The sequence below is a fragment of the Pelodiscus sinensis genome, chromosome 2 (genome assembly GCF_052426305.1).
Source record: "Pelodiscus sinensis isolate ZL-2025 chromosome 2, ASM5242630v1, whole genome shotgun sequence".
Lineage (NCBI taxonomy): Eukaryota > Metazoa > Chordata > Testudines > Trionychidae > Pelodiscus > Pelodiscus sinensis.
The window spans coordinates 77715844-77735240 of NC_143053.1; the positions used below are offsets into that span (position 1 = coordinate 77715844).

Here is a 19397-nt window from a genome sequence, read left to right on the forward strand (position 1 = left end):
TTTATGAGGCGTTATTATACCAGGTATCTATCATGAAGAGTTAAATAAGCTTCACTTACTATGACAACATAAGCAACAGTTTCTTTGTCAAATCCATAGAATAGCACACCTAAGCCCACGGAAAATTCTGAAAGGAAGGTGAAAGTTGGGTAGAAAATTCAACTTAAATGCTATAGATTCTGATGATTTTGTTATAGTGCAGGGAAAGGGGCTGCCTCCTTATACACCAGACAACAAACAGTTGTGGGTGTGAATGTCCAAGATCTCCCGTGAGCCAAAAAGGAGAAGGACACTCATGCCAATGACTCATCCTTTTCTGTGTCTGTTTGCCATGCATAATATGACAGTGTTACTTGATAAAGAGAAACCTTTGAAGATCTGAAGGGTTGAGTCTGAGAAGAACATTGCTACCCAAGTTCCATACTTTCTAGAACTGCATAAAGTTGGGATGTACAGGCCTCCACAGGGTCAGGGCAATAGAAGATGATGTTGCATAAACTTATCCACCTCCTTTTGTCAGACTTCTGAGCAGAGGCTCTTCTTTCCCAATACTTCTTTTTTTTTTCATGGCTCATATTACTTAACTACAAACCAGCTTTGCAAAAAAATACAATCATGTAAACCTATTTCTAAAAATGCTGTATTGAAATTTTACAGATGACGCACACAAAGATATGTTTCAATCATTTACAAAGGAATAATAAATATGGAAGAACCATATCCAGGACTATAAATCTGTCTCTAAACACTACTTAAATCCTTAATTCTTTTGTGTTTGTTTCTTAAAAAAATCCCTCCCATATGGAATAACTAGTACATACAACTGTTGCTCACTTTTATTTCCACTTTTAGCTTCTATGTATTTTTTAAATCTGAGATAAAAACAGATATGAAAGGTATGTAACTCTAAAGGAAAACTTTGAAAATAAGATCAAATTGACACGAGGGCCTTCCTAAGAATGGCCTCTGGATTTATTTCCAGGCAGGATTACAGTTAAGTCAAAAATAAAGCCCTTGGGTAAGTGGACACATATGATCTCCAGCCTTTAGAAGACTTGCCTCTTCAAAAAGACGCAATTTTCCACATGGTTAACATTGTCAATTATATAGAAAAACTATTGTAGTTTTCCAGAGGCTAATTACAAACAGGTGATTGTTTGAGCACAAATTCAGAAATCAAATACTGAGCTCATTAATGTTCTATTCAGCTTCAGTAAAATATTCATAATTCACAAACACAATATAGTTTTATGTAAGCTTGCTTAAAAAATAAATCCAAATACAATTTGGTTTTACATGCTGCCCTTTGTAGGAAACTATCCTTGAGCCGTTAATAAAGTTAAATGCTAGCCACACAGTACCGGTAACTTGTATAGATATATGTGGCAGATGTTATGGGTCCAATTAATCCCTCATGAGATTCTACTGATTTTTGTAATATAGATCTAGATATCCAACCAAGGATCAATCAGTTTGGCCTTATGTTTTTAGCAAAAGTCACATAGCACTATGGACATTAGAAGTTGTGAACAGAGAGAAGGCAATGGTAACTAGAACAGTGCAGTGATGGGGGGGAGGGAGAGTTTTTTTCTGTTCTTTTTTTGGAAAGCATTGCACTATGAACTTTTTAACATTCATCTTACCTTAGGGCCTCATTTTCCTATGTCAAGCTAAATCCTTCTCTAATGTGAATCAGAGTAATCCCCTATTATTTCACCTAAGCTATGTAGATTTTATTTAAAATTTGTGGCAGTATGTAGATGAGAACCAGATTTCAACCCAATCATTCCAGGTTGCCCTGGCATACAGGAAATGACAGTCCCTGCCACAAAAAGCTTACAACTTACATCAGCCAAAAAGCTGGCCTCTCAACTGAAAGGGTGACATTTCTAGCATGGGTCACCACCACTACCAGTACAAAACATAATGCCAACTTTAGGTATTAATTCAATTCCTGATGTGAGACCTAAACCCATGATTTTCTGACTCAGAGCTGAAAGTGTTACCAAACAAACCCTATAGATGCAATAATTATATTGTTGCTTCTTAAGCAAACACTTTTCTTATAAAGCACTGACATCATTTGATAAAGTTTCTGCTATGGGTAAAATAATGACACAAAGGTGTTTTTCATAAACTTTTAAGAATATTGTTTTTTTTCTTTCCTTTATTTATAACCATTTTCAAGCTTAAGATTGAAATTTGTTTCCTTTCTGAACTCTCCCCTCTCCCCCCCCCCCCCCCCATTATGCAGGTAGCTAATGAGTGCCAGGCTGCTGGCATTGCTTTATTTATTTATTGAAATGACAGCACTGCAGCATATAAAATAGATACACATAAAGAACCCACAAGAAGATGCAAAGTAACAGAAAAAAGTTAGGTCAAAATGTAGGTCTATCACACTTTGCACAATGTCCCTTTAATGTGGAATCTGATGAATGGCAGATTTTTAAAATGTGGCTTATTATTATATTATTGACAAAGACAGAAGATTCTTTCAGAATATAAACCAATCTTTAATTTCTTGAAAATGATTAAAATACCAAAGCAGAAACCTGACATCACTAGAATTTACTATGCCCAATTTTCACAAACCCATACGTGAAAGGGTATTGTAGAATGGAGTTTTTCTTTAATAGTACAGGTTGACCGTCTATAGTCTAGCACTCTCTGCTCCCGCAACATCCATGAACCAGCATGATTTTAGTCCCTTGATCATAGGTGTGGCCAAGATTCCCACAGTCCCATAAAGTTTGTTTACAGCTACCAGTCCTTGATCTCCGTGTTCTGTGCTGTTATTAGGCGCTAATTTACCCCTAAATGTCTTCTAAGAGCTCAATAAGCTATGGAAGTGTTGGTAATGCTGCTGGACAATATTGACGTACACATACCCTATGGTTCAGAAAATTCTCTGGTTGAGTGCCAGTCAGGTTCCAAGGGTGCTGGACTAGAGAAAGTCAAGAAAGGTAGTGCACAGTTTAATTTGAAAATATATCTGAACCACCTAGGAATTTGACTGTACTAAGTATTTTTTAGGATAATTAGGATGCTTGGTTGCCTCAACTAAGTTTTTCTTTGTGATTGTAGTCATTCTCTGTTGGTATGTTTGTCTTAAATATTGTAATGACAAACTAACTGGAAAATTGACTTGTTCCCTGTAGGAAATCTTGCAAGTTGTTATCCATTCCCATTGAAAAAAAAAATGATTTTGTTAAATGAATTTAGCAAGTGAATTTAGTCCTTCCTTATTTTTGTGTATATTGCCACAATTGCCTTAAGGAGAAAGGGGTGTTTTTTATTTTATTGTATTTACATTTTAAAGCATAAACAATTAAAAACAATTGCAGGCATTTGCTGGACATGTCTGGTTCTCTGTAGGGGTTTACTGAGCATCTTTGGCCTTACAACCTGGTCTTTTTCATAAGAAATGTCAGCAAAGTCTTTGAATTAATGGACTGTGAAGTGCTCAGAAACATACCGTTTCAAAAAGTATACTGCAGGGATGTGACACTAATGGGAGGTGACCAGTGGGCTTCTGACAAAATATCCCATTGTAACTAGAAAGGAATTAATATGATCACATATGGATTTGTTCAAAGCTACTATGTATAAAATAGTGGGGTGCCTAGCTTAAGGAGGTGGCAATAAACTAACCCTTGTCAAGTAATGGATGTTAATATTATTTCAATCATCCTGGTTTAGTTTTTCTTTGGAGAGGGAGGGATGGCAAACTCACTAGTTAAGTAAATGAAATCTTTAAGGTTCCATTTTAATTTGATAATTAGAGAAAGAAAGTTAGCAGCATTTGTGAGCAAAGTCACATGAACCTAAATGGTAAATTCCTGGATTTGCTTACATGGATTTGTTTTCTTTTAATTTTGCTGTTTAAAAAAAATGCAGTGAAACTCCTTCAATCTTTTTGCAATTCTGCATGGTTGAACATTTGAAATGTGTTTGTGTATTACCCCCAGGCATTGATTCAGACTTGATTGGGGCAAAGCAGGCTCCATGTGCTTATTTTTATACACGTCATTTGGGAAGTTCTATAGCCAAGGGAACAGAAAATGTGTGGCTCCTTTGCCAAATTATCACATTTCCCTTGATCAAACCGGGAGGTGATCCTAATCAACAAGTTGTACGACCTTAGTGCAATGGCAAATGTCAGGTCAGCTCGGGAAAGTGAAGAGGCAAATCTAAATACAAATAATAATAAAAAGAAACAACCAACAATCCTTATAATTATCATCATCTGCTGCTTTTCCCTCTTCTGGCAAAGAAACACTCCATCCATTTGCAGAAATCGCCCGCGGAAACGTTACATCAAAACTAATCACAACGATTAAAATCAGCTTTTCTGTGCAAGAGGAGAGTAAAACGCAAGTTGGAGGCTGGAATGAGACTCTCTTTTCCACCAAAACGTTTTTTTAAAAATTGCATGTTATAACTATCTATCTATCTATCTATCTATATATATATATGCACGTTTTGAAGGAGATCAATTTTATGCCCGTGTGATCAGTTAATTTAATTTAACTTTTATTGTGGAGATTGATTTAGACTAGAGGTAGAGACATGAGCTAATTGTATCCTGATCCTTGCCTTGAGGGGTTTCAAAGCCCTGGAGCAACTATTCTCTGTATTTTGTTCTGTCTACCTTAGCCAAGCTATTGCATTTCTCTCTGGTGTAGCGAGGGGAGCAGATCGCTGCTGGGAGAGGGAAATATCGGAAGTGGGGAGGAAAAAAAGGAAAAAGGACTTGGGGAAAAAAGAGCGAGAGCGCGCGAGGGAGACTTTGTGGCTTCAATGTTTCAGGTAAGATCTGCCTGTTTGGGATTGTTATTATTTGCTACGGAGGGTATGGCTGGGACTCTGGGCGCAACTCGCTTTTACGCATGTGCCAGGCAATGGGAGAGCGCTGCACCCTCCTATAGCCACAGAGAGGGAGAGAGACACGGGGCTGGCAAATCTCCCACCTCTAGCTCGCTGGGTGAGGGGGATGCGAGCTCCGCTGTGAGCGTGCAGGGAAGGATAAGGCGGGGGAGGTGCAGCGGGATTTTCCCTGCCCCCCCCCTTTTTTTTCCCGCCCAGCCCTGCCGGCGAGCTCGCCGCGGCGGCTGCAGCGGGTTGCTCTGCCTGGCTCCCGGGGTGCGCGTGAGCGTGGCTGGGGGCAGGGCGGCTCGGCTCCGCTGAGCGCTGCCAGGCGGGCTCGGCCGGGCTCGCATTGTTCGGCAGCTGCTGCCCGTGCTGGCGGGCGCGGCGCCATTGTGGGGCTGCGCAGCTCGCTTGCCCTGCTCGCTGGGGGACCTCCCGGTACACGCGGCCCGGGTTTCCTCCCCCCGCGCCCTCCAGGGCCGCAAGGAGCGGGCCGGGGGGGAGCTGCAGGGACTAGCCGGGGCTGGGCTCGCTGCTGCCTTCCTGGCGGGCCTGCGCCCCATCGCCGCCTCTGCAGGGGGGTGGCCGGGGCCAGCGGCGCGCGTCTGCAAAGAGAAACCTGCCGGGGCCTGGAAAGCCGCGCTCGGCGCCGCCGTGGGGCCCGGCCAAGGCTGGGCTCTTCTCCCCCCTCGCCGAGCAGCCACGTGCCCCGGGCCCCTGCCGCGCACTCAGCCATTGTCCTGCTGCCAAAGCCGCTTCCGACAGCCCCGAGCGGCTGGGGCTGGGGCTGGGGCGGGCAGGCTGCCGAGAGTTACCGCAAGTTGAAAGGGGAGCTGCTGCTTGGAGCGGCAGCGCCCAGGAACTGCCCGGTATCCCTGCAGCTTCGGCGCCCTGGCGCGGCTCTGGGGCGCACAGCGCTGGGCGAGCATTGCCTGCGTGGATCCTGCAAACTAGCCCCTTGCAGCCCAATTTCTTTTTCTTTGGAGCCTGTGGGCTTCCCTCCCCCTTCGCAGTACAGACAGGACGGGTTGATCTACTCTCCTTCTTTAAGAAATGTTCCCCTTCTGTTCTCAATCAGCTAAGCTGGCAGCTAGATACAAGTTTATTTGGGAATACCCTCTGGGTACCAAGCATGCTTGGATTGTTTTAGCAAATTAAAAACGAGCAAAATGCTTTTACCTTCTCAGCAGTAGACTTTTTGAAGAGACCTCATGAGTTTGAAGAAAAGGAAAAACGTGTTCAGATATACCTGACACATCTGAATATGCGAAACACAGTCTTCTTTAAATATAGCCCTTCACTTGTAAACTGTTGTTAGATTGTCTAGTTTAAAACTAAGTATATTTCCTCTAACCCTACTAACTTTTCACTTGCAAAGCTATTTCAGACATTTCTAACTTAATATTTTAACTATGCTGTTCTTGATTTGAAGGGAAATTTATTTATATTTTGTTATGATGTAAGATGGGACTATTAGTTCACTAAATAGTTTGTCAGCATGTAGTCTTGATCCCAACTCCAAGTGCAACTTTAATGTGAACGATTAGCAATTATTATAGTGATAACACTGTTGGATTTTTGGTAATTGCACAGTGTGATAGCAATGAAGATAACCAAACAGTGTAGAAGTTTTCCAAATGTAGGAAAGTTGGTCTGTGTCTTCTCTATTTATAAAAATGAATCTTCAATTTCCATTGATTAGGTTAAACCACATACTTAAGAGGACATTTTAACTAATTACTCAGACACATAGTGAAATACCACATTTTGAAAATGACTGCAGTGATTTTGTTGTATTAATTATGCCTGAAGCATAACGGAAATGTTCTAGCACACGCTAGAGGTCCCTCTTATAGCTGTAAGATTACTATTGTGTTTACAGTTCTTTAAATCTCTGTTTGAATAATATCAACTATGTCTGCAAACATCAACTTAGTGTATTTGTATTACAATAATGAAACAGAGACTGGAATCCCAGTACTTTTATCATTTGGACCCTTCTGAGTGAGATAATGTGCACATTCACCTCTCTAAACTCTTAACAGATTAGATTGGGACAAATTCTAGGCATTGATTTTTTTATAATATTTGAAAATGGAAAAGCGACTTAATATCTATATAATAATTTCTCTTTATTCTAAAAAATGAGGAGCCCAAAGCCTAAATTCCTTACTCAGTGGTGTTTAATCTTTACTTGGGTTAAATTTCTACTGATGTGTACAAATAAATAAGGATCTCAGGTTTTGGGTCATGGTTATTAAAGGAATTATGCTAAAGCGAGTAAATACCTAAATATTTAATAAATTTAGGTGATGAAAATAATAACATTTATCAACGTTGCGTATTCAGAATACCTTATGAACATTTAACTAATTCCTAGAATCTCCATGTAAGGTTAGCAAGAATTCTCACCATTTTACAGGTAGAACAACAGATATAAATTAATTCAGGGATTTGCCATAGGCCACTTAGCATCTTAGGGTATGTCTACGCTGCAAGGCTTTTTTGGGATACCAGAGGTATCCTAAAATAGCTACCCCACATCTTTTGAACATGTTCTCTATTGCGAAATATAGTGGACCTGCTATTTTGGCATCCCTGTAAACCTCGTTCCGCATGTTATTTCGAAATTTGGCACTGTGTAGACGTACCAATTTTCAAAATGGCCTATTTCAAAATAGAATCGAAATAAGATGTACAATTTGCATTTCTCAAATTGCATATCTTATAGTGAGCTAAGGGGGCAGTGCACCTTAAATGATAGAGCTGGGATTAGTGGGACAGGTTCTGATGTTCTGCCAGTATAAGGTGTTGTAACCATTAACTCCAACACAGTTACTTTGATTTAAATCAGATTGATAGTCACCTGTGATTTGATATTCAGTTTTGAATGGATCTGTATAGAAAAGTTACATATTTCTTAGTGATTTTTTTTGTAAGTACTTTTTGAAAGACAAATTACTGTGTTCTGCTATACATATTTGCAGGGCTCGCCAAGCGGCGGTGAGCCCCGCTCGCCAGCCGCATGGTTTTGCACGGTTCTGTGCATGCACAGATCGCTCTGTGCTGGCTCTTCCGGGTTGTAATCTACTCGCCATGGGCATGTAGATTACATTATTTGTCGAGCCCTGCATATTTGAAACATTGACTACTTTTGCTATCAAGATATTTTTATTTTCTGTTCCAGTTTTTTGTATCTACATGATTAAAAAATGGGGATGTTTTGTTTATAAAATGTACTAATTGCACATGGCTAGTGTTGCTTTTGTTGATTTCTCAGAAGTAACACTTGGGTTTCACTAGACGAAATCCTGTGTTTCAGGGTGGAGAAAATTGGGATTAAATTATTTTGCATGATCAAAACTTCCATTCATTAAAAATTAAATGACTTTGTTTACAAAAATGCCTGCTCTTTTCATTCACAATGGAAATCCAACATGTAAATGACCTGCATACCTCTTTTGAGCTAGAGAAGTCACTCACTCCCATGTTGAAGGAACCTTCAGTGCAGTTGAGTTAGATGCATTGATCCCAAATACCTTTCTGATGCAGAACATCTGCAAAGTATCCATCTTAATGATTTGTTACTAGTAGAATGGTTCGACTTTTTTGAAATGTAAAATTTTAATTGCAAAGGCTTTTTTAAAATGAAAACATTGGGTTTATTCCCTTTAAAAAATTAGGTCTTCATTTTTTCCCCTCTTTCCTCCCCTAATTTTAGTGAATAAATGGGGGGAAGGGAAAGGGAAAAGGAAATATTGGGGTTTAAAAAATAGGGGAGACAAAATTAAAATGTTTGAATATATGGAAAATCAGTCCTTTTTGAAATATGTGGAATGAAAATGAATGTGAAAACTCCTTTAAAACTCTTTACCATTTTTGGATCAACTATAGTCACTATATTGTAAAACATGCCTATTTGCTATATTCGGTGTTTGGTGTCTATAAAATTCAGTCTAGGTTCTGAAGGCACCTTTTTAATCCTATGCTGGACAGTATCCACCAAAATCAAGCGGCTCCTGGTCAGTTGAGGTTAGTTCTAAGGACCTTCCTTATTATAAACTTTAGCCTAGTGGTTAGAGCTTGCTATGGTAGGCCACTTGTTCAAGTCCCCCCTCTGCCTGAGTAGGGAAAAGAAATTAAGTGAGGATCTGCTATCTTTCAGGATGCTGCCCTAACCAAGGGGCTATAGAATCATTCACTTTCTTTGGCCCTGTTACTATGTAATTCAAGTGGAATGATGTCAATGGAAGCAATTGATACCCACATCAGAATAGTGCAGTGGTCAGAGCATTTCACTTGAGGGGTGGCCAATCCCTGTTCAAATTCCTTTGCAAAGGGCAGCTTGAATGGGTGGTTTCCCTAGCCCAGAGGTCTCCAACCTTTTTAACCACAAGATCACTTTTTTCAATGTAAGATCTACCTCAAACCCAAATACCTTTGACCCACTTCTTTCTTGCCCCTTCTGAGGCCCCCACCCCTGCTCCACTGCCTTCTCTGCGGCCTTACCTTGCTCATGCCATCTCCTTTCCTCCCCAAACCTCATTCACTTTCACCAGGCTGGGGTAGGGAGTTGGGGTGCAGGCTCTCATCTTGGGCCAAAGGGTTTGGAGTGTAGGAGGGGCTCCTGGCTTAGCCCAGGGTAGGAGATTGGGGTCCAGGAGGGGTTTCAGGGTGCAAGCTCTGGGAAGGAGTTTGGATGCAAGGGAACTCATGTCTGGAGCAGGTTGAGTGCACAAGGAGATTCAGGGCTGGGACGGGTTCAGGAAACAGGCTCTGGCTGGACACTGTTTAACTGAGACAGCTTCTAGGTGGTAGAGCAGTGGGGTTAAGGCAGACTTACTCCTGACCTGGTCCTGCACCACTTGGTCCTGCACCACTCTTGAAAGCAGCTGGCACGTACAGCAATGGCTCCATGATGACTTGTGCTGCCCCCCATCTACAGGCACTAAGCCCACAGCTTCTACTGGCCATGGTTCCCTGTTATTGATAAATGGGAGCTGCAGGAGTGGTGTCTGCAGGCCAGGACAGCATGTGGAGACCCCCCTGCTCTGCCTTTCCAAGGGGCTACAGGAACACGCCAGCCACTTCCAGGAGCAACAATTTCCATAAGGATAATAACTCCAGCCATGACAGATTAGGCATTTTAGAACTCTCTACTGAAATAATTAAATTTAAGCATAAGAGAGATGAAAATTATGAAATGCACAGACCAGTCACAAGCCAAAAAACACATTTCGCAAGCAGTAGCAGAAGTAACAACTACTCCCCAGGTACAGTAAAACTCCATTAGTCCGGCATCCAATGCTCCGGGACTCCTGATGGTCCGGCACCATCAGGAACCCGGAAGTGCTGGGGCAGCCGGACAGGCTTCCCCCATTCACCTGCTGCTGAAACTGACCAGCAGCTGAATCGGGGAAGCCGGGAGCAGAGCAGCTGGGGTGCTGCTGGGTTGGTCTCGTAGTGCTGCCCCTCGGGGTTGCGGGACCAACCCGGCAACACCCCAGCTGCTCTTGGGGACCCCTGGGGCAGAGCAGCTGGAGTGCTGCCGGGTTGGTCCCGCAGCGCCAAAGGACGGCGCTGCGGGACCAACCCGGCAGGACCCCAGCTGCTCTGCCCCAGGGGTCCCCGATTCAGCCGCTGCTGAAACAGATCAGCGGCTGATTCCAGGAAGCCCCAGGGCAGAGCAACTCTGCCCCGGGCTTCCTGGAATCAGCCGCTGATCTGTTTCAGCAGCGGCTGAATCGGGGACTTCTGGGGCAGAGCAGCTGGGGTCCTGCCGGGTTGGTCCCGCAGCGCCGTCCTTTGGCGCTGCGGGACCAACCCAGCAGCACTCCAGCTGCTCTGCCCCAGGTGTCCCCAAGAGCAGCTGGGGTGCGGCCGGGTTGGTCCCTCAGCCTCGAGGGGCAACGCTATAGGACCAACCGGGCAGTATGCCAGCTGCTCTGTCCCAGGTGTCCCCAAGAGTAGCTGGAGTGCTGCTGGGTTGGTGCCGTAGCGCCGCCCCTCAGCGCTGTGGGACCAACCCGGCAGCACCCCAGCTGCTCTATTGCAGGCATTCCCAATTCAGCTGCTGCTGAAACTGACCAGCAGCGGCTGAATCAGGGATGCCTGGGGCAGAGTCGGACTATCGTAAGGGGGCTATGAGGGTCTGGGGTGGCATCCCCTCCCACCCCACTCCAGCCCCTCATAGCCCCCCCCGCTTCTGATAGTCCGTCATATCTGATAATCCGGCACCCCCTGGGTCCTAAAGGTGCCGGATTATCAGAAGTTTACTGTATATGTTGGGTTGGGAGAAGAGAGTGCAGGATAGTCTGGCTGTGTCTACATTGGTGCAATCTTGTGCCAAAGCGGCCGCTTTTGTGCAAAAATATGCTGCCTGTCTACACTGGCAGGGAGTTCTTGCACAAGAACACTGACGTTCTAATGTGTGAAATCAGTGCTTCTTGTGCAAGAACTATGATGCTCCTGGTCAGGAATAAGCCCTCTTGCGCAACTGTTCTTGTGCAAGAGGCCGGTGTAGACAGGCAACATGAATTTCTTGTGCAAGAAAGCCCAATTGCTAAAATGGCCATCGGAGCTTTCTTGTGCAAGAGCACGTCTACACTGGCACAGATACTTTTGTGCAAAAGCACATGCCAGTGTAATGCTCTCTTGCGCAAATACTTTAATGCAAAATCTTGCCAATGTAGATGTAGCGCATGTGTTTGTCAGAGTAACTGAGACACACACATGTGGCTACATCTACACTGCAGGCTTCTTGCACAAGAACTGTTTTGCGGAAGAGTTCTCGTGCGAAAGGTGTTCCACAAGAGCACGTCCACACTCTCATGTGCTTTTGCACAAGAGATGTGCTTTTGCACAAGGGCATCCATGGCAGTGTGGACGCTCTCTTGCGCAAATAAGCTCTGATGGCCATTTTAGCCATAGGGGTTTCTTGTGCAAGAAATTCATGTTGCCTGTCTACACTGCCATCTTCTGGAAGAGCTCTTGCGCAGGAGGGCTTATTCCTCGTGGAGAAAGGAATAACTCTTCTGGAAGAAGCCCTGTTTTCTGATGCTGTACTGTACATTTATTTGTGTAGACTGGCTGTTCTTGCGCAAAAAGCCTGCAGTGTAGACGTAGCCACAGTGTGAGACAGCGATTTGCATTGCCAGGCTCCTTCCACCCCCTTCTCCCTGTGTGAAGATAAGTTACAGGAGTGGGGGGAGGAGGGACACCCTGGCATCAGCACATCCCCCCTTCTCCCTCCCACACAGTGTACAGCAAGCAGGAGGCTCCCAGGGGGGAAGCTCCAAGGCAGAAGGCAGAGGGCAGGAGCAGCATGATAGTGAGTGGAGGACAACTGAAGTGCCAGCGCTTGATAGTTCCCTGGCCAAACTAGTCAGAATCACCTGGCAGAGACTCTAAGATCTATTGGTAGATCCTGATCTACTGGTTGGTGACCACTGCCCTAATCCCAGGTGAGTACCCTAACCAATAGGTGAAAGATTGAGGGAAATCCTGTATCTGGCTTCCACCTCATTTTGGCTGTGTCTACACTGGGCCACTTATTCCGGAAAATCAGCCGCTTTTCCGGAATAAGCTGCGAGCTGTCTACACTGGCCCCTGAATTTCTGGAAAAGCAACGATGCTCTACTGTACAAAATCAGCTATTCTGGAAAAACTATTCTGCTCCCGCTCGGGCATAAGTCCTTATTCTGGAACACTGTTCCGGAAAAGAGCCAGTGTAGACAGCCCAATAGTCTTTTCTGGAAAAAAGCCCCGATCGCGAAAATGGCGATCGGGGCTCTTTTCTGGAAAAGCGCGTCTACATTGGCCACAGACGCTTTTCCGGAAAAAGGGCTTTTCTGGAAAAGCAGCCTGCCAATGTAGATCTCTTTTTCCGGAAAAACTGAAAACGGAATAGTATGCCATTTTAAGCATTTCCGGAAATTCATGCCTGTGTAGACACAGCCTTTGTGTGGTGCTAGGTTGTCTGGGCTCACCTAGCAGATTGGGCCCTGCATGTAATTTATGTAAAGCAATGCATATCTGCATTCTGTTCATTGATTGCTAGCAGAGAGATCTTAAAGGAATGAGTCAAAGTCAAGTCTCCTCCATTGACTGACTGACACTTGTATTTTGGTAGACTTTGGATCAGGACCTCAAGGTATTAGCCTACCTCTCCAACTCTTGTTAGGCTGTCTAGGACAGAGCAATTTATTTGAAACATTAGAAGTTATTACCAACAAAAGTAATCACGTAATCTCAAAGGTATGTGCATGCGTAACTCTCATTAATATTTATGGGAGTTAAATGCCTAATATCCCAGAAGATCTGGGCCAAATTGTTTTGTGTAAGTCAGTTTAAGCAATGGAGAGACACAGTAAAGTAACATAGCTAATTCCTTCCTATCAATAACATTTACAAAGTTTTTAAAAAGACATTGTCATCAAATCCAAAAGATGTGGCATTGTGAGCTCATTGGGATATTTCCGATCTTAAAATATAATTTGTAGAAGCCTGTAAAAAAAGGCTATTCAACAAAACAATTCACCATCTATGCCTGTTTATTTTTTATAACACTTTTGTTGAACTCATGGAATTGGTGGTGTCACTCACTAAAACTGGTTATAGTTATCCATCAAATAATTGTCAATGGAAAACACCTTTAACAAATTTTAAAGAAAAATGTTCATTTTTTAATTTTCATCAAACTGAAAACCAAAACTTTTATAACTCAGACTCAAAATTCTTGGGTTCTAAATTTCATTTAGGCAAAAACCCAAAGAATTTAAAAGAGAATTTGATGAAAACAAACATTTTTCTCTACATCAGCGTTTCCCAAAGTGTGGTCCACGGCCCAGTACCGCTCCTTAGAAAAAAAAAAAAATACCGGTCCTCAGAAAATTTTTTGTGCACGATTCTTGGGCGAGAGCTCGCCACTGGGGCATCTTTGCTGGGCATGCTCCTGGGTGGTGGGATTAGATCTGACAGGCACTACGACCCAGCGGAAGGCCATGCACCGTGCGCACCAACGCAGAACACCTGGCGCCGGACACAGCCGGGGGAGCCGGCACCAGTCGATAAAGTGGCTGGGGTTGGGGCCAGGAGCTGGGGCGGAACAATCCGCCGGACAAGTAGAGCCAGCAACACGCCCCGGGGGTAGGGTGCGGGCTGTGGTTTCACCCACAAATGCAGGCACGACTCGGGGAGAGGACACAGGGCCACTCACCTGATCTCCGGGGCCCCTACAAGCCGAGTCACCCGGCAGGCCTATGAGGGACCTTCAAACCTTACCAGTCCCAACAGGTGAAGTAGATACCTTGGGGAAACCGCCCAGGGCAGTAGACCGGGCCAGCTCCTGTTGGCACTGAGGGCTTTGGGAGGACCAGAAACAATTTATTTGCATATTCATCATTTGCTTAATGAATATTCAGATCTGCAAATAAATGTTACCGGTCCTCCAAAAGCTTGTGAATGGGTTTACTGGTCCCCAGTATCAAAAAGATTGAGAACCACTGGTCTACATCTTTCAAAGTAAACAAATATCGGTTAACATTACCACTGAAATAACAAGGACTACATGTACCAGAGGTTGTTTGTTGTCTGCTTTATGGATTAATCTTTATTTTCTTCCTGGCTCTATCTTCTAGGCCAATAGCTCTCAAACTTTGGGTTGGGACCCTGAAGTGGGTCATGACTAGGGATTTAAAATCCCATTTTAAAAGTTAAACAATACGTTTAACCGGAATCCTGCAGCAGGGAGCTGCTCCAACTGAAGTAGGCCACCAGTTACTCCAGTAAGGCAGAAACAAAATACAGGACTATGGAGCACTTTAAAGACTAACAAGATGGTTTAATAGGTGATGAGCTTTTGTGGGCCAGACCCACTTCCTCAGATCAAATAGTGGAAGAAAATTGTCACAACCATATATACCAAAGGATACAATTAAAAAATGAACACATATGAAAAGGACAAATCACATTTCAGAACAGAAGGGGGATGGGGGGGGGGGAGGAAGGTAAATGTCTGTGAGCTAATGACATTAGAGGTGATAATTGGGGAAGTTATCTTTGTAATGTAAGGCAGTAATGCTTACAGGATAACTGGTTAATCCTATGCATCCCTAGTCATTAATTCATTTTAATGGAGTCACCAGGGCTGGCTTAGACTTTCTGGAGTCTGGGAATGAAACCCTAGCCCTTGGACCAAAGTTCATGCCTTAAGTCTTCAGCTGTGGTACCCACCCTTCCTTGCTGGGGCTTGGGCTCTCAGAGCAGTGGGGCTCAGGCTTCGCCCGCCCACCATCCCATGATTTCAAATAGGTCCCCCATGGGATCATGTAGTAATTTTTGTTGCCAGAAAGGGGTTGTGGTGCAATGAAGTTTGAGAATCCTTGTTCCAGGCTTTTCTGTCTTCTTTCTTGCAGTATATAATTTAATATTGATTACTTGGTAATGTTACTTGATGTTTCCCTTGTTTATTTGTCTGTATTCTTTTCATTTCCATCTTACTCTGTAAAAATGAATAAAGATGTAATAAATATAAACAAAGTCTGTTGCCCAAGCCCTCAGCAGCCAGAACTTCCCTTTGACTTACTGATCACCTGATGTACTCTCTGTGAGAATTGGTTTATTTGTACCCAACTGGATTATAGCCTCTGAGGAAGGACCCAAGCCTTCGCTGTTGTGCAAGAGGCAGAGCATACTGCTGGCAATCAACAACTAGTTAATAGTGATAACCACTGTTGCTCAGAAATCAGTGTTGTCATAGGCGGGGAAAGGAGGGAAGAGAAGAGAGGAGTAGCAGACTTAGAAAATATTGATAATCCTCAGAGGCTAAGACTTTTAGAGCTTGCTAGAGAAGCTGAAAATTAGGGTAAAGCAATATTGTAGAGTCAGAATTGCTTTACTTCTCCATGTGAATTATACTAGAGGTATGTTTAAATTGTCCTACCAGAATAGATCAGTGATCCATCTAATTTGACATTTTGCCTCTGTGACCAAGCCTGTATGTCTCAAAACATACTTTAACTCAATAAGTGCCCACTGCATACCAGGCTCTTCAAACAGTGAAGTCAGATGTCGCTGTTTCAAGGACCTCACAATCTGTGGATTAACAAGTAGAAAAACAAGTTACCAGAAGCAACACAAAAAGTATAGGGAGATGAATAGGCAATAATAGGCAGATGAAACCTAATTTATGCATGGAAGCTTCATTCACTGTAAGCAGGATGGCATAGAGGGATTTTAAGTGAGATTTAAATCTGGATGATATCAGGGAAGTTGTACCAACCATAGAGGACCATGAGGAAGAGTCATAGAGTGTTCATATTACATGAAGCTCTAATTCACTATTTTTCCCTACATGGTTTTCATCTACATGTTTTGTCTTTAACATGCTGCTAGACAATTATTTGTTCTTTAAGTTTTTCCAGTTACAGATGCATAGAGGTGAGAGTAGGGGAAGCTGAGAAATGGGTAAATAAAGCTGGAAACATTAGCATGGCAGAAGAGACAGAGAGCAAACTGAATCTTGACAGTTATGGAGATCCTTCAAGGTGGTTAAATTTAAATATGAAGCAATGGAAGATGGGGAACCATCTGAGATGTTCAAATGACAGTTACATTATCAAATTGGCAAGCATGGAAAATGAGTTTAGCTCTGTTTTGTGTGGACTGAAAAGGGATTGTGTGTGTGTGTGTGTGTGTGAGAGAGAGAGAGAGCGAGCAGTTCTTTCAGTTCTGTGGAGATGGGAGAAAGCAGCTGAGACCCAAATCTCCAAAGGACTTAGGTGTTGCATGCCAAATCTACAGGTACTTTGAAAATCACTGGAACCCGCAAAGCCAGTGTTGAGTGCCTAAGCTTCCTATACAACACATAGGGAAAGACAAGTACCTGAGAATGGGATCCACAAAAACTACTAGCACAGGAGCCATGGAGTGGCCTAAGGTGGCTGTTCAGAGATACCAATGAGAGCGATGAGTCAAAAGTCCCACCTCTTTCACCAAGATAAGAACAGGCTCAAGAGAGACACTTACTTCTTGCAATCCACAACTGGCAATGTTCTCCTTGAGTTAGGTGCCTTAGTCATACTTGCAAAAGCAGCCTATGGGCATGCTAGCCTCCACAGACAGCTGGGGTGGAAGAGGGATGCTCTCTTATTATCTTTACCTTAGTGGTTAAGGTACTCCTCCAAGATGTGGGAGACTCTGTTTCAGTTTCCTCCTCTGCCCATTAAGGAGAAGAGATTTGAATAGGGTTTCCCATCTCTCAGATGAATGTCCCAACCAGTGGACTATGTAGGGACCTGGACTCTTGAGGTCACTTCCAGTCCTATGAGTCACACATACTTTTGCTGACCCAATTAATATTAAATCAGTTTATACAAAGTTGAACAGCTTCAACAGGCAAGGATGAGAGAGCCCCACATCAGAATATTGAATAGTCCAGTTGAGATGGGAGATCCTTCTCATCAGGCAGAGAGGAATATTGAATTGGGACAGTGCTTAATATGTGCTAGGACTTACTAAGGTTGAAGTTTGTGCCTCTAGGCATGGCAGTTTATAGCCCTGGCACCTCTGGGCTTGCTGCATCTGTTATGAATGTAAAAAAATTGCTTGAGCCCCAACACTGCTTCCATTACAAATTGAGCACTACATTAGGATCTCCCATATGAATGCCTGAGCTACCTCCTCCCCCATTTTGTGTGGAGTTATTATGCTCTGAGCACACCTGCAGATGACGTAGGCGGGGCAGTGCCTATCTTCACCAGGTGTAAAGATTGAGCTGGGGTTTATGTATGAAATTGGGGCCCAGAAACCTACCTGAATATAAATGCTCACTGACAGAAACTTAAATGCCTAGGGAACTTGTACAGGGAAAAATGTATTCACCTAGAGCATTTAGGTGGCTACAGGATTATATGAGCGGGTATTCTATGACAGTAGTATCTAAATCCCTTGGTAGCTCTGGGCCTGAGTTATTTGTTGAACCTGGAGTACTCAGAGCAGGTGAGGCTCATCATCCAATTAGGAATTCAGAAATAGGGTTGGATGCCTCTAAGTGCTGGTAGCCATAGAAGAAAGATTCCCAGGTTTAGAGAAAAATTCTTCATAGCTCTAAGAGGAGTTTGGTATGTATCTGATTTATCCTTGGGCAAAAACATTCAATGTTCATTTGGCTTTTGCTCTTAAATATGTAGAACTATATGCTGTCTACCCAAGGTTTCCCATGACCAGAGCAGTTTAAGAAATAACTTTCACTTGAGTTGAAACATAAAGTTACTCAGGGACTTTATTTAATTTGAGACAGAATCTTGTTTGGCTTTGAGAGAAGGTCCCAATGTGGATTTCCACTTACTATCACAATGGATCTCATTTTATGATCTTGTATCCTGAGCCAAGATTGTAATGAAAGACACCTCTTCCTGGTACTGGTTATGATCAGCATGATCTGAAATATGAGACTGTTTGGGCATTGTGACTGATGTCAGGGAGGCTGTACCAAATATAGAGGTCCCTGTGGAAGAGAATATAGAAGGATAGTATTGTTAAAAAAACTGAGGAAAGGGTTATGTAATGTTCTAGCTCTAGCAGGGGACTGGAACTTGGGATGCCTGAATTCTATTCCTGGTTCTGCTTGTGACCTTGAGTAAGTTACAGTCCCCCTGTGCATCAGTTTCTTTGTGTGCAAAATGTAAAGCACTCTGAGTTGGGTGGGTGACACGTGTTTTGTAAGAGGTAGGTGGTATTCTATTATAAATCTTCTTCTAGCTAGTGTAACGGTAGATTATCATAAACCTTAAGTTATTTTAAAATCTTACTAAACTTTTTGCTATAGTAATATAGATGCCACAGATGAGTTACAGATACCCACTTAAATGCTGATGTCTTTTTAAATTCCATCAAGTGTCCTCTACTCTCTCTACTCTTTCTACTATTAAGAGCATCTGGTTTCTCCTTGTTTGCACCATTTATATTTTGTTATTCAATTCTGTCATCTTTTACTCTTCTTCTTTCCAAATGAAATAGTTCTAGTCTTAATTTTTCTCTGTTTAGAATCCCCCCTACATGATTCTAATCACTTGTATTGCCTCTAGGTATCTAATCTAGTTATCTATCACTCTCATCACTGTGTCTCACTGGATCTTTTATGAAGCTAATTCAAAAGCTATCAGCGTGAAGGAGACTTAAGGATGATCTTGTGAACAAAGCACATCATTGGGAGTTAAAAGTTCTGTTCCCTGATCACCTTCTCTGTGATCCTGATCTCGTGTACCTCAGTTTCCCCACCTGAACAAGATAATAGTAATTTTTACATATGGGTGTTGAGGTGTATTTAAGGTACAGTGCTGCTGCTACATCATCAGATGGATGTAGCAGTGCAGCATATGAAATACAGTAATTTGTTGTTTCCAAGATTTGTATTTAGTTGTTGAGGTGTGTAATTCCTTTTAAACTCTTTTGATTGTAAATCATAGGAATGTCTTGTATTGGTTACACTAATGCAACATTAAGTTAAAATAAATCAGTTGGGT

General features: G+C 42.9%; 1 protein-coding gene across 2 annotated transcripts in view; it reads left to right on the forward strand.

The window, feature by feature from the left end:
* The first annotated feature begins 4657 nt into the window (after positions 1 to 4657).
* The window catches only part of KCTD1 (potassium channel tetramerization domain containing 1), a 136201-nt gene continuing 121461 nt past the window's right edge, over positions 4658 to 19397 (forward strand). Inside the window, exon 1 of one of the 2 annotated variants that reach the window (XM_006127188.5) lies at positions 4658 to 4812. In XM_006127188.5, coding sequence (XP_006127250.2) covers positions 4804 to 4812 — 9 coding nt within the window. In that variant the 5' untranslated portion in view covers positions 4658 to 4803. Of the gene's footprint in view, positions 4813 to 17887; positions 17994 to 19397 lie in introns of those variants that run through there. The other variant, XM_075920809.2, reaches the window with a different exon arrangement.